This window comes from Callionymus lyra, chromosome 16 (genome assembly GCF_982586985.1).
Source record: "Callionymus lyra chromosome 16, fCalLyr1.hap1.1, whole genome shotgun sequence".
In the NCBI taxonomy this organism is placed as follows: domain Eukaryota; kingdom Metazoa; phylum Chordata; class Actinopteri; order Syngnathiformes; family Callionymidae; genus Callionymus; species Callionymus lyra.
The window spans coordinates 272,151-287,086 of NC_141833.1; the positions used below are offsets into that span (position 1 = coordinate 272,151).

General features: G+C 38.8%; 1 protein-coding gene across 8 annotated transcripts in view; it reads left to right on the plus strand.

The window, feature by feature from the left end:
• The window catches only part of rnf220a (ring finger protein 220a), a 120,834-nt gene that overhangs the window by 95,203 nt on the left and 10,695 nt on the right, over nt 1-14,936 (plus strand). For 2 of the 8 annotated variants that reach the window (XM_087810242.1, XM_087810247.1), the window contains exons 4-11: nt 329-377; nt 1,928-2,023; nt 3,664-3,706; nt 5,275-5,399; nt 6,019-6,148; nt 13,757-13,949; nt 14,053-14,108; nt 14,199-14,337. In XM_087810242.1, the coding sequence (XP_087666368.1) occupies nt 329-377; nt 1,928-2,023; nt 3,664-3,706; nt 5,275-5,399; nt 6,019-6,148; nt 13,757-13,949; nt 14,053-14,108; nt 14,199-14,337 (831 nt within the window). Of the gene's footprint in view, nt 1-328; nt 378-1,927; nt 2,024-3,333; nt 3,542-3,663; nt 3,707-5,260; nt 5,400-6,018; nt 6,149-13,756; nt 13,950-14,052; nt 14,109-14,198; nt 14,338-14,936 lie in introns of those variants that run through there. The other 6 variants (XM_087810245.1, XM_087810248.1, XM_087810241.1 and 3 more) reach the window with 4 other exon arrangements.

A 14,936-nucleotide genomic window follows, 5' to 3' on the forward strand; every position in this document is an offset into this window, starting at 1 on the left:
GGATCAAAAGCTCCAAGATTCTTGTGAATGATGGACCACATGATCTTTTAGACATACTCGAAAAGTTTAAAGTTTGGCCCTTTGTTCTCAATTTTTTTCTCACAAGAAACAATGAGAGGTTAGGGTCAAATAAGGAACCTACAAAACATCCGACTCACCTGAATATGTAAAACTAAAAAACAGCCAATACTTCTGCCAAGATGTTAATTACCCATTACTTTTATTATCCTTAAAGGGACTCAAACATGGTCTTTTTTGGTTTAACACTTATGGACTCAACCATTACAACACCATTTGCTAACACTTCAAATTCTTCTTTATTTTTCAGTAAGAACCCGTCACAAAAGGATGGAGCAGCCACCCCAGGAACCCCAAAGGTAGCCTGTTTAATAATTATTGTATTCTGTAGAAAAATAAGCTCATGTTATGTAATGTGTGTTTGTAATGCCTTTAAAAAGTCATCTTGCGTTGTTGTAGTTTTGTGTGTTTTAAGTCATGGAAAATTGAGTAAAATGTACGTGCATGCTTTCCTTAAATAGCATTATCATCAGAATTATTCAAAGGTCTACCTACAGGAAAATGATATAATAACAGGTGATATAGTTACTAAAGCTTAAAACAAAGTTGTGTCCTGGAAGACATCAAAACACACTTACTTTAATGATAAAGAAAACACAGAAAAGGTGTAAAAGTCAGCAGTTAAAAGTGGAATAGGCCATAAAAGTGGCCACAAGTGCAACACAAGTGCCCTGGGAGAAATTAGTAGACCCATTTTCATTCCTCCACACATTTAGGTGCTGACCCAGGCTTAGAGCAGCACTTGTGAAGCCGTGGGTGGGCTTGTACTTTAGAAATTCAGACAGAGAGGGGTTGAGGGGTGAGTGGTGCTTAGGTTTTCTGGCCGTGACTGTGCATCTCGCTGCTGTTGTTTAGTATTCAGCAGTGAGCTGTGGAGAATGGAAAGGCTATTGGGTGGGTGCCATTGCACATTGGTTCCAATTACTACACTAAACTACACTTTAATTGACAATTAGTAAGAATTGGGTTTGAATCCTGAACACTCGGTTTTAGTGTCCTTACCAACACAAGAATTGTCCAATAGTCTAACAAGTCGGTCAAGGCCGTTACAAAATGGAAATGTTTCAAATCATCAAGGTTAATACCAAAACACTTCAGAAGAAGGCCACAACCAAAAATTTGAATGATGTTTTCAGGGAGTCTTGGGGAATAAGGCTAAGTGAATAAAACACTATGTCAGCAAAGTTTCAGTCAGGGGACTGACATGCAGGCCATCGCCTGAGCTGCTGAATTGGTTTCAAAGAGCAACATTTCAGTAAGAGATTCCTAACCTAGTCTAAGGTCTTTGCTAAATGTCATTCTCTAATGATTCAACTGAAGCACCATTCCCGGGACAGCCCCAGGTAAATGATTCCTGACCTTTTTAAACACACACACGAGCAGACATTAAAGCAGCGTGCATAATGTCCAATTTACTGTGGCAGCGCAGGAGGTTGGTCATTTCTCACATATTATTATTAGATTACTGCTGTCGAGCCCTTCAGCCTCCACTCTGGCCCTCTCCTCTTGATTAATAGGAGACAATTGTAAATACAAATATTTTATGGCTTCCTCATTACGAACGCCATCAGCGCAAGTGCAGACGAAATAAGAGGTGTGAGCATCCTTGCCTCTCCTCTTACAAATTATCAGATGGATAGAATTTGTTTTTTGTTGGCATCTTTATCAATCAGGACCGTTATATTTTTAAGAAAACTTGTAAAATGTCTTTGTTTTATCTATTCAACCTAATTTTATTTGTCCTCTTTGTGACTTCATCTTGTCCCTGAAGATACATTGAAAGTGATTTATTTCTAATTTATTTAGGAAGCATCAACAACTGTAGATTTCGTTGTTTTGATCATTGCAGTCGATGCTGCTGTCCGTTCACATCAAGCGTGAAGGAGAGTCCCCGGTGGTTTCGCCGCTGTCGTCTGAAGATGCCCACCACTCCGACAGATACCAGGTCACAATCAAACACACGAGCAGCACATTTTTTATGTTGTCCATCATTATCACAAGTGATGAAATACTAGTCTTAACATCATTATGTTGTAGGTACATTTTTTGTGCCTAATTAGGATCATTTTAAATAATATTTTTGGTTTAAATGTTTATCAACGATAACATATTTTCCTTCAGACTGAACGTGTTTGTTGAATTAATTATTAATCTCACTTGAAATAATTAAACACTATGTTATATTCCTGTAAGATTGGCCGTACAGTAAATCTGCTGGTAGAGTGGGTTATTTAACACCACTCTGACTGCTTTTATCTTCTAAATTCATCAAACTTTGTGTGGGTAATTCCATCCGTCTTGATATATCTGCAGGTTAAGTGGGTTTTCCCCCTGACACCATAAAGAAAGAACTATTAGGTCCATGTCGAGCCTAACAGCCGTATGTTGGGGATGACACAGCTCATAAAGGCCTTGTGTCTTCAAAGTAGATTTTCTCATTAGGTGAAACTGCTGAACTCACCTTATATTATACAAATGATTAAGTCAATGTGGACTCTTATTACCACCCTGAAAATGAAGCTTAATGGCAGGCTTTGCAACCTTCTCAGTGTGTCTCAATGTTCTATTCCTCTTTTGCCCATAGCATTGTTGAGGTGTGACATAAACGCCTCAGTAATAATGACCATATTAGAGGTAGGGACGGGTCGGAAGTACTCGGTCTTAAAACTCAAGTGCCAATGATGGACCATGTGTGAGAGGCTACCCGCCCTCAACTGAAGATGCTTTGGTCAGCAGTTATAGTTTGTGACTTCACACTCCTGAGTTTGAACCCTAATAAAGACCTGACGCCAGCACTCATTTAGCAGTGGACAGGAGTGAAAAGGACAAAGTACTTTCCCTTTATTTCATTCAGTTCATAACGTTTGAAGAAAAGGGCGAATGAAGGGGAAGATATACCAGAGAAAGAAAGCTAGAATGTAATCTTTGCAATAATCTCCCAAATCAGATTCAAAATAAGAAAGTTTTATTTCCAGTGTCGTAAACACTAAAACGTTTGTGGTGGCAGTACAGAATAAAATAATGAAATACCACAACATGTGTGACAAAAATGTGATCCTTATCTATTCATTTGTGAAACGTAAACATGAGTTGCTTTCAAATATACTTGAATACGTTACGTTTTGGTTTGCTAATTTAAAGGTCAAACTTCCTCGCGTTCTAAGTTGGGCCCCATCAGCAAGGTGGCCCGCTGCCTCCCTCTGGTGGTGATTCTTTGGAACTGTGACGTATAGTACTCTCGTTGTCACGTGATCAAAACAATACAACATGGCCGCCGCGCTGGAGTTTATATGTGCACACCGGGCGCCACTTTCAATCCTCTCCCATCCGCATTAAAAGCAGTTTGGAGCACTATGTTTGGAGGTTCGGAGAGATTTAGGAAGCACAGAGGCTCCGTTTATCCGAAAAAACAACAGCCAGTAAGAGGTCGAACCTGATGGTGGGGATGGAAAACAAGAGAGGAGTAGGTTCAAACGTTTTCTTCTGAATACACCGAAGTTTGACCACACTTAGTTCTGTATATTCGCAGTTAAATAAAGTGTGTGTTTTATCGTGTGCCTAATTGATGTTTACTTTACGTTTCAGACATTTTTACGGGTTCGGGCTAACAGGCAAACAAGACTGAATGGTAGGTATCAATAGTGTTTTCACTTGTGATCGTTGTTTAGCCCCGGTGTGTCATTGTCTCTACAAGCTGGAGAATCACAAGGAATCACCCACTCCTGCGCCAAGTTACTACTACACAATCCACAGTACTTTAAATTAACTTACAGGGATTTATATCACATGTAAACAAATGCTGCTAGTACATAAGCTGTCAAATGAAATGCAGTGAAAGGAAAGCAGCTTTGACAAGAGTTTATTTTCAGGTTGTTTATTTTCAATTGCTGATAAATATGTATTTTGTATTCTGCAATCTGAGATTGTAATACATTTATTCTTTTTAAGTAATTTTTTAAAATCTCAAAGGATTAGAATTTCCACAGTTCTTTTGTACTTAATTAATAGGAAAAAACGACGCGATGACTAAATTCCTTCTGCTATGACCCCTTTGGGCACAGAATGTATGTTCTATTACTAATATAGGTCGGGGAGAACCCTATTTTTGCAAACTTTGCATTCCATACCAAAATAATCAATTGAAATGGTACAGTACAGATAAGTCAATTGGTTTGCAAGGTTGCACTTTAGCTTTTATTATGATTTTCATGTTTAGGTTATCCAACACATCCAGGCTTGAGAATTCATAATGTAAATTAAATGGGTACGGTTCCATAAACAAGAATTTGATTTCATTTCTATATTTCGATTGTTTCAATGTTTTTACATTTCAAGGTCAGTGATCGAGTTGTGAATTACAAACAGTGATAACCTATATGACATGAGATGAGGTATCTCATAGTAATAGTAGTAATAGTAATGTAGTAATGTAATTGCACTAGTTAAATCACTACGGGTCTTACCTGGCAACCTTTAGACAATGCTCAACCAATTTTTCATGCTTAAGCTATTTCTTATTGTTAAAAGCGCTTTACAAATAACCATTACTTGCTTGGTTGCTTAAATGAAAGTCCAAAGTAGTCCCTAAATGAACTTATTGAATCCTTTTAAATAGTAACCCATTGATAACCACCATAATACAGTCAATGCATTTGTATCTTTGACCTCCCATTACATCCAGTTGTCATCAAGTAGAAGCACTCTTATGTGAGAAGGGGCATGCAGGCAGGGCAGGGATCTTTTCTGGACCTAGTTAACAGCCTACACTTGCTGTACTTAAGCATGCTGCCCTCAATTATCATCACAGGATAAGACACGAAGGGGAGGTTCTTTTATAGGAGTTCTACCATTATTCACCATGGTCCCTTTTGGCCTCTTCCCAGCCTGCTTAAAATGTCCCTGCGCGCCATTTGCAGTTAAGAAATAACGTAAGACTCTATGTGCAGTGACGGCTGTTCTGCTATGTTAAATTCCTCATTAAATATGTGCTCGTGGAAGTAGTGAGGCTGTGATGGACGAGGTGGATTTCATGGACAGGGAATTGGATCTTATGCCTTGTTGTTGCCACACCTCGGCTTATAATAACTGGGTTAACATGGATGGGCTCAGCTACTTTGTCTAATTGTGTGTCTTGACAATGTTAAAAGACTTAATTTAATGTCCCGTCTCTTTTTGTTACCGCTGCTTCATTTCCAGCCCGTATTGGCAAGATGAAGAGGAGGAAGCCTGAAGACGGGGGCCAGGTATGTCCGCTGTGCAGTGCCCCTTTGTCTGGAAGCGAGGAGGAGATGAGTAGACATGTGGAACAATGCCTGATCCAGGTAGTACAACGTAGGCTCCCGATCCCCGCCTCCTTCCAGTCGGACCCCTTCTTGTAGACGCTGTCTTTCTCACCTTCTGTGACAAGTCTCTGATCCGTGGAGATGATAACTTGTCTTTTGCTGCTACGACTTGCATGTGGCTTCTGTTTACTAAATTTACACTCTTGAAAATAGTTTGAAGAAACAACCTTTCTTTCTGCCTGTCTTATTTCCTTTTCACCAAATATACTAACATTTCCTTTCTTACTATGATACTCTTTTGAAGCTGTGTATAATGGTTTCTGTAGTTTGCAACATAGTACCTCTACACGATAATTTTTTTTAATACTTGATCCACCAGAACAAAAAACTTTATACAAATTTAAAGTGACTAACCTCATATAATGTTTCAACGTAATGGGATATTGTCATCAAAAGACACTTTTGACAACGTCAAAGCGTCTTCATAAAACATTGTTGGATAATAACATTTTTATAGTTAAATCACAATTATAAGGATTACTTTGTACCAAACTATTATTTATGAGTTGGTATTAATTCATTGAGTAATCTGCTTTTAAATGAGAAATAAATAATTTCTTTACGTTTGTATTTACATGTGTTTTTATGTCTATGCTAGCGGGAAGGTGCACTCGCTGATGATGACTCTGTGGATATGGACGCTGAGAATGGCCGGGGCTTTGATGAGTATGAGTGGGCCGGACAGAAGAGGATCAGAGCTACTGCATTGCTGGAGGGAGGCTTCAGAGGTAAACATGTTGGTATTTTTACCATTTGTACACTGATTATTTGTGTGGAAGATTTTACGTCACCTGCCGCAGAACCACTAACACACAGTAAGCACTATATATATATCTATATGGATGGATGGATGGATGAATAGAAATCAGTGTCTGCTTAAATGTACTTTATATCCACGCCATACATTTCAGTTAGTATTCATAAGGACCAGGACAAAAAGCAGTACTGGAGCAGACAACTGCTGATCACAGAATAACATTTTAAAAGCTTTAGTGTTGAAATACTGTTTCAAGATTCAACAGCACTATATCTATTTATTTGGTTGTTTTTTTTATTTTTTAATCTTAGCAAAGGAATGTCTGGCTTACAAATCATATTTTATGTTTTGTAGTTTATATTTAAATAATGTGATAATAAGTCTGTTTGGTCATGCACATAGTATTATAGATATTGTTTATTTATTTTGGTGTTACTGGCTGAAGTCATAAGTTCCTCTGCGGCTAAAGGAACAATTCCCTGAATTCCCTCGAGATCCCAGCTATATCTGAGAACAAGAGGATATATCGCAGTGGACTCAAGCTGTTTTAAAATAATTCTACTTCAAAAGGAGTTAGCTTTCATGAGCTGGACTTCAAAATGTCAACAGTAGAAAAAGACTTGTAGGACATTTTAATTTTTAATTTTTCTTCTCCAGGGGTGTTTTGGCTTCCTTGCTGAGCCCGTTTAAACTCCTGCTCTCACTGTTCAATCTGATGTTAAATGCGCACATGCTAAGCCTCACCTGAGCTTCCCTGACTGACTCTGAAAGCCTGCTTGAGACAAGACAGATCAATGTTGAAATCTCAGCCAAACCACAGTGAAGAGCAGCAGTACGTTAGGAGGCTCCCCCACCTTCTCCCCAGCGCTCCATTCATCCTGTTCTCACACCATTAAATGAGCGAATGTTGGACCCTTCTGCTGTGCTCTAATAAGGCACCTTGTGATGTGACACAGATAACAGAGGTGGCCTGAGGAGACCAACTTGAAACGATAATAAGAGCACACGCTCTACTGACATCTCAGAAGCTGGATTTTGTCTTGAAAGCTGCTTGTGGTTCTTTCAAACAGTGGAATCTAACAGCCAGCCAGATGGCTGGAGATGTTACAGAGGGTGTCCCCAGCTGCCAGGATGAAGAGATGGTATTTTCCTTTGTGAAGTACCACTGTCCTTTTCTCACTTTGAGGGGCTGAGGAAGAAAGGTGGATGGGACACAGGCTTTTCAAGGCAGAGGACAGAGAGGCATTAAAAAATCGAACAAGATCAGTTTGTGATTCAACTCTGTGAGGGGGAAGACTTCCCCAAGTCTTGCAGAAGCTTATCAAGGTTTAAAGGACCATCACTCCCTAGATGGGATTCTTCATCTCCACATTTCCTTTCAATCTAAATCAGTAATTATAATTTTGTGGCCTCAATGTTTGACTTTTGCTAATTTACTATGTCTACTTTTATTTGCAAAACAAGATAAAGACCCCCAGGGGGTTTTAACTTCCTGGAAATTTAAAGGTATAACCATGTATTTCCAACATATTGATATTAAATGTTAACGTCAACATTAGCGACTCTTCAGTTTTTTTACCCATGCATGATTAAGGTTGGTCTGTTCTGCTAAATGATAATTCATAAAAATAAGAACAAGACAAATAACAAAGACAAGGGATACAAAGATTAACATAGAATGTCATGATACTTTACACTTTCTTTACACTCTATTGTACACTCTAATAGCCCGAGGAATGAACGAGTCCCTGAGTCCATTAGTTTTGCATTTGGGGAGGAGCATTCGTGCTCCATCTGGTAGTCTGTTCACTGATGATGGTGTTCAGAGGATGACTGTCATCATCCATGATGGACAGTAGTTTGTCCAGTGATCTCCTCTCAGCAACTGTCACCAGTGAGTCCAGCTTCATGCCAACCACAGATGTATAACCACAGTATAGGTTAGGTAGAACTTTATTGTTTTTTCCAAATTATCCACAGCAAATACAGCAATTTTTCATAAAATAATCAAAATAAAATAAGAACAAGAATAAAGAGAAAGTACAAGATGATACAATCTAAGTCTAAAGATAAAGAACATAGATCAAAGAAAAATAACAAAGACAAAGGATACAAAGATTAACATAAAATAGAATGTCAAGATACTTTCGCTCCACTCCTGCCCCCGAACTCAGAATTGTACAATTTAATAGCCCGAGGAATGACTGAGTCCTTGAGTCTATTTGTTTTGCACCTGGGAAGGAGCATCCGTGCACTCATTCTGCTTTTCTGCTCACTGATGACAGTGCTGAGAGGATGACTGTCATCATCCATGATGGACAGTAGTTTGTTCAGTGATCTCCTCTCAGCAACTGTCACCAGTGAGTCCAGCTTCATGCCAACCACAGAGCCAGCCTTTCTGATCAACCTGTCCAACCTGTTGACACTCCTCTTGGACACATTCCCACCCCAACACACCACAGCATAGAACAGGACACTGACACTACAGACTGTTAGAACATGCAGAGGAGCTTCTTGCAGATATTAAATGATCGAAGCCTCCTCAGAAAGTACAGTCTACTCTGAACTTTCTTATACACATCGTCTGTGTAACAGGACCAGTCCAGTTTACTGTCCAGCCACACACAGAGGTACTCATAGTTATCAACTATCTCCACCTCGTCGCCTCTCTCGACACTGGACGTGGCTTTGTCCTGGACCTCCCGAAGTCCAAGACCAGCTCCTTGGTCTTTGAGGTGTTTGAGCTGCAAGTGGTTCCTCTCACTCCAGTCCACAAAGTCACGTATTAGACTCCTATACTCGTCTTCGCTGTTGTCCCTGATGCATCCAACAATGGCAGTGTCGTTAGCGAACTTCTGGACGAGACTCGGCTCTCTGAGTTGTAGCAGAAGTCTGAAGTATAGATGGTGAAGAGGAGAGGAGCCAGTACTGTCCCCTGAGGTGCTCCTGTACTGCACACCACAGTGTCAGACGTGATGTTCTTCAGCCTGACATACTGTGGTCGATCAGTAAAATAATCCGTAATCCAGGAGACCAGACCAGGGTCCATATGCATCTCTGTCAATTTGTCCTGCAGCAGAGTGGGCTGGATGGTGTTGAAGGCACTAGAAAAGTCAGGAACAGGATCCTCTCTGAACCGCTTCCTTTATCCAGTATAGTGGAACAGTTAAAGTTTTATACCATTTCTATTGTGAAAGGATGCCTGATGGTTTCATACTTGCTAGATATATTTGCCATCAGATTTTGTTGTGTGTTCAGATCACAAAAAGGTCACCATGGATGTCATTTTTTTTAATGGTGAGATTCAGAAACCGAGATGGGAGGGATAATAATTGGTGGTTAGGAAGTCAGCATGGATTTGGAGCCAGCCAAGAAGCAGACTTCAAAATGACCATTCCTAATCTTTTACTCTTTTCTCTGACCTGTAAATGGCAGAAAGATGGCATGTTGGCCTTTGACATCCCTCTTTGCTGCTTTTGAGGGGGTTTGGATAATTGCTAAAGGAGTGGAATGAGGAGGTTGGGGGGAAATAAATCAGTTCAGTCTGTTGCTGAGCTTGCTCATTCTTTTTTTATTTTTTTTATTTATACAACTTTTCAGGTGGGGTAAAACAGTTAAACCTTTACAGAAGTTTCTTGTAAGCTGCGCTGCTGGAGTGAAGATATGATTGTATGTGTGGAGATGAAACAAAAACGATAGAAGATTGAACATCACCAACTTTATTAGGCATCTGAAGACTCATCAAGTGAAAGAATATGAGCAGATCGAAGAAAAGGGATAGACGAAGCAGTGGATGTTGTTCTGTAGAGACGAGAGAAACTTCCAGTCAACTTCAGCGCCATCAATGATGACACAAAAATACATTTGACAATTTGAATTTAGTCATAACAACGTTAAACGCTTTACTAACTCACTGTTAAATCATGTTGATCACATATCAAGTGATAATTGTGGATTGACAGAAAAACTCATCATTCAATAAATCCTACATGACTCTGTGTCTTCCAATACTAATTTGTAATGTAATGTGTAATATAATAATTAAATATCGTGTTTAGAACCACAATCATGAACCAAAGTCCTCCAGACTCCTCTGTGCTCTCAGGTTATTAAGCCATTTTTAAGACAAAGGCAAAATAACAATACATTTAAATAAAGGGAGAAGGTTTATTTAGTTACTTTAATACAGTTGTAAACAAACGTTATATATTCACTGCCAATACTTGGAAAAAAAAACTCCTGCAAAAGCATGCTAAAAGTGTAATGTAAACATTTATATTTATTAGTCAATAATAAATCACACAAACTGTAGTGCAGTTGAAGAAAAGTGCAAACACTGGTCACCCATTCTGCCTTTTCTTACTGCACATTTTTTTTAAATGACAACTTTGTCATTCTATATTTAGTAGTTTTTTTATTAAATGCATCAGCATTGTCATGTCACAACAGGGGAGAACATTCATATTTTAACACTGGTATCGGTTCTTTATTTGGCGATCCTAAGCCCAGGTATGTATCGAGACCATAAAAGTCGGAACGGTGCATCCCTACCTATAACTCTTTAAAATGAAAGGATTACTCTGAAAATAATCTCAACCCTTATTCGACATGAAGATTAGTAGAAATAGGGTGAATTTTGGGTTAATTTAAAGTGGTGATGAGCCTTCAAGTATAATAACAAACTTAAAAATGTGGCTCATTAATTGTGCAAATAAACAACAAACGCTACAAATACTAAACATTCACTTCAAGTATAAAAAAGAGAACATTTTTGTCTAAAAATGTTCAAATAATGTCATGTAAATTATAGATTGAACTTGATCTATGCACAGAAACTCAGAAAATGCACTATTCACCTTTTTACTGTCATATTTTCTTGTGTTTCAAACACTTCTGTGACACTTGGCTGTAACCGTACTGATACTCTAAAGGGAAAAGCACAAATTAAGTTTTATTTAAAATAAAATTAGTTCAGCAACCCTCAGGAGGAATGTCGGTATGTTATATTACAGATGACAATATCATCTCAAGAAAAGTATTCAAGTGAGTTTGTTTTTAGTTTATCGTGACATAAGTTATCTCAAACTGAAATTCACTCACCTTATACTCTTACGTCTTACTTGTGTTTTGCAAGGTTGAAAGTGTTTTCTCCTAAAGTTTCCAAACTTCAGAGACATGTTTGCAGGTTTTTCAGTAAATAATTACTCCACATTCACCCACCTCGAATCTTAAGTATTTCTAAATGCTACTCTGACTGGCAGGTTTATCAATAAGACGAGGTGTCTTATTTTCCATCGAAATGAAAGAAGCCATTGTTATTAACACTGAAAATCATCCCTACGATGTACAGTATGTCATAATATTGCCCATCACTACTCAAAACTTTGAAGTCTGGTTCTTTCATTCAGCTGTGCTGGCATCATCATATTAGACATTTCCATGTTTTATGAACTCACTTCTCGTTATTTCCGTGTGCTATTTTAAGTTGCGGTCATTCGGTTGTGACGGCTGGTACTGCTAACATTTAAGTTGAGACACTGGTAGCATTTTAACCATACAGCTACTATGCTGTCCTGGAATTACTGTAACATGATATCTCTGTTTTGGTCCATCAGAGATGTTTCGCTGAGTTTAACTGTTTTGACAAAAATCCTTTAGCCTGTGTTTACCTGTATTGGTCCATCTATAGCTATTGTGCAAGTTAGAGCAATTTTACAAGACAAGATGAGTTTGGTTGAAAAGCCGGTGAATTCAAGAAAAGCCAATCCAGATGAGATGGTTACTCAACAAAAGACTTAAAAAAAATGAGGCTGAAAGGTGAAGGGGGGAAAAAAGAGGAGATGCATCAGTGCATAATGTGAGTGAAAGGCTGTTAGAGTGGTGCTGACCTTTCCTGGCCAGATTAGATTGGCCTGCCAAGACCGCTTAGAGGGACAGATGGAGGCACAGGGAAGAGTCACCCGGAGCAAACAGAAGACACACTTTATTCAAGTGTGAACACACTGGTGATGTGTGCTGGGAGATTACTCAGAAACTGCCAGTATGCCTTTGCTTAATGAAGCTGCATCGCTGTAAAATGTATTAATACTTAATTCATTTTTTTGTTCTCCTAAATCTTTTTCATGTAGACATTTTCTATTATTTTCTAAAAGACATCACCATCTCCATCACTACAGAAACATACCCTCCACAGACAAGTACACAATCTAATAATAATTCAATAATACAAAATGTAGTAGTGCCTTTATCTTTACTGCCTCACTCTTGATGTTAGCTGTATATACCAAATGTATCTTCTTGTGTCTTATCTAACTTCACTCATCACCAAAATAATACTTTTCAAAACTTTATAATACCTCATTTGCATTTATACTGTCATAACAGAACGTTTTGAGATTTGTTTTTATTTTGTCTCTTAATCGGTGATTTTTAAAAACAACCAAATATTAATATGCAGTGGTTAAGTCTAAAAGTCAGCAAACAGGAAAAGTTAGTGACCATTGTTCTAATGTAAAAAAAAATAAGTTTTGTACAATATAGATCCAACATGTTTTAAAGCGGCACCCAAATCGACATATAGAGCGGCATTTACCCGGTTCTCTATTCGTCTCTGGCCATTTCTATCAGTCCTTTTTGAAAAATGCAGATGATCCCTGTTTCAATTCTAATCTAATGTTAATCTTCATATTGGAATAATTGAAGGTTAAATCTGTTCTGTAAACAGTGTTTCCTGTTATCGTAACCTACACAGACTAGTTTTGTTTTCAGATGGTATCATTTGGATGCATGTCAGGCATGTCACAAGTTAAGACACACACATCCACAGAGCTTCCGCCACACATTTTCCCGCCAACATGCAAACCTGCAAATTCTCGCAAGCACACACACACAAGCATACCTACCACTGCATGGTCTTAAGTGACAAGTGGACTGTCTCTTACACTCAAGCAGTCAGATAGATGGGACTAAAGTGACAGAGAGAGAGATGGTCTCAAACAAACACTGAGGAGAGTCCTCTAAGTGATGGACACACACAGCAGCTCACTGGATAAGTGGGGGTGAAGGAAGCGGTGAGGGTTTGTCTGAACGTTCATCACCGGGTTTATAGAAGTGCCACTCACACGCACACCCTTATGTCACCGTACTCCTGCTTTCTCAGCCACAGATTGATGCTCGACATGTCAGTCAAGGCTAGCTCTCTCTCTTCCCATCTGACCAAAGTCATTACGCACACCACTGAAGTTTTGGGTCTTCCTCAACTGTATTAGGGATGCTCTGATCCAGCCTCCCACAGTTGGATCGAGTATTGGTGAAAGGTCCGACAAAGAGCACATCTAGGCAATGTCTATTTTTGACTTGTGTATATTCTCTGACCTCACACGCTGGTGCCTCCCAATAGTCAGAAAATATGGATGTGTGCGGGGATATATATATATATATATATATATATATATACACATTTGTATGTATAAATAAAAGGTTTGATTTGAACATTTCTGTTCAATAAAGGTGAATCTTTATTGTACATTTTGTCTAATTTTGCCAATTTAAGTGTATTCATTTAGATTTTTCTTTGCAGGAAGCGGTTTTGCCACCTGCAATATAAAGGAAAGCGCAGCCGACAGTGATGCCGATCTTGACGTGGATGGTGACGACACCCTGGAGTATGGTAAAGCCCAGTACACCGAGGCAGATATAATCCCATGCTCTGGAGCCGGAGAGGACCAAGGAGAGGCCAGGGAGAGGGAGGCACTACGGGGAGCTGTGCTCAAGTATGAAGCCACAATATAAAAACCATCATCTATGCCTGTTGCCTAATCATACCATTGACTTCATAGTCAAACAATACATTTCTAAACTTCATGTCTGTTGCAGTGGAGGAGTGCCTTCAAACAGAATAGCATCAGAGTTCTCCAAGTGGGCCAGCGATGGTAAGATCCAGATCTTGTCTTAGTCTTAAGTTGTTTGTAATTCTTTACAACCACAAAAGTCCTTAATGTGAGCCATCTTTATGTTGACAGAGATGCCTTCAACGAGTAACGGCGAGTGCGGCAAGACAGATCCGAGCACACCGTTATTGTCCACTTCCTCTTCCTCCTCCTCTGCCGCCACCACCACCAATTGTGTGCCGCGCACCTGTAAAAACAGTGAGATTGAAAAGTAAGATGCAGTCCATTTTTTTTAATGTATTTATTTACCTATTTAATTGCTATATAAAAATAGCAAAAAAAACTAAAAGAGGTAGAGAAGTACTTTTAAAGCTCGACCATTCATCCTTTACCTTACAAATAATATACTGTAAAATACAATTTTATACTTTTTTTTCCCCAAAATTTCCTTTACTTTTAATACATTTTGTCCAAGTCCTAACACAAGAAGTTTTACCTCACTCAGTCACAAAGACGAAGACACCCTGAGTGAATAATCAAGGTCAACTCATTACAAAAGTGGGAGAGAAATGGCAAAGGTGAACTGTGGAAAGAGGAGGTTTTGGTTGATTGGGTGCGCCTGGCATATTGTCATGATTACATTCTCCCTCACGCTGACACACCGTGAGATGGGTTTGTGCTATCTACTTATTGCTTGCCATTCTTACCCTGAGATTCTTTAACCAATTTAATTTGTGTATTTTGGGGTATTTTGTTCAAGTAAACGTAAATGAAATGGCGCTGGCAAATTAATTATGATAGAAAAAAGCCTGCCACATAGCTAATAGAAGTACATTTTGAGCTCATTTTGATCAATTTATATGAGTTCAC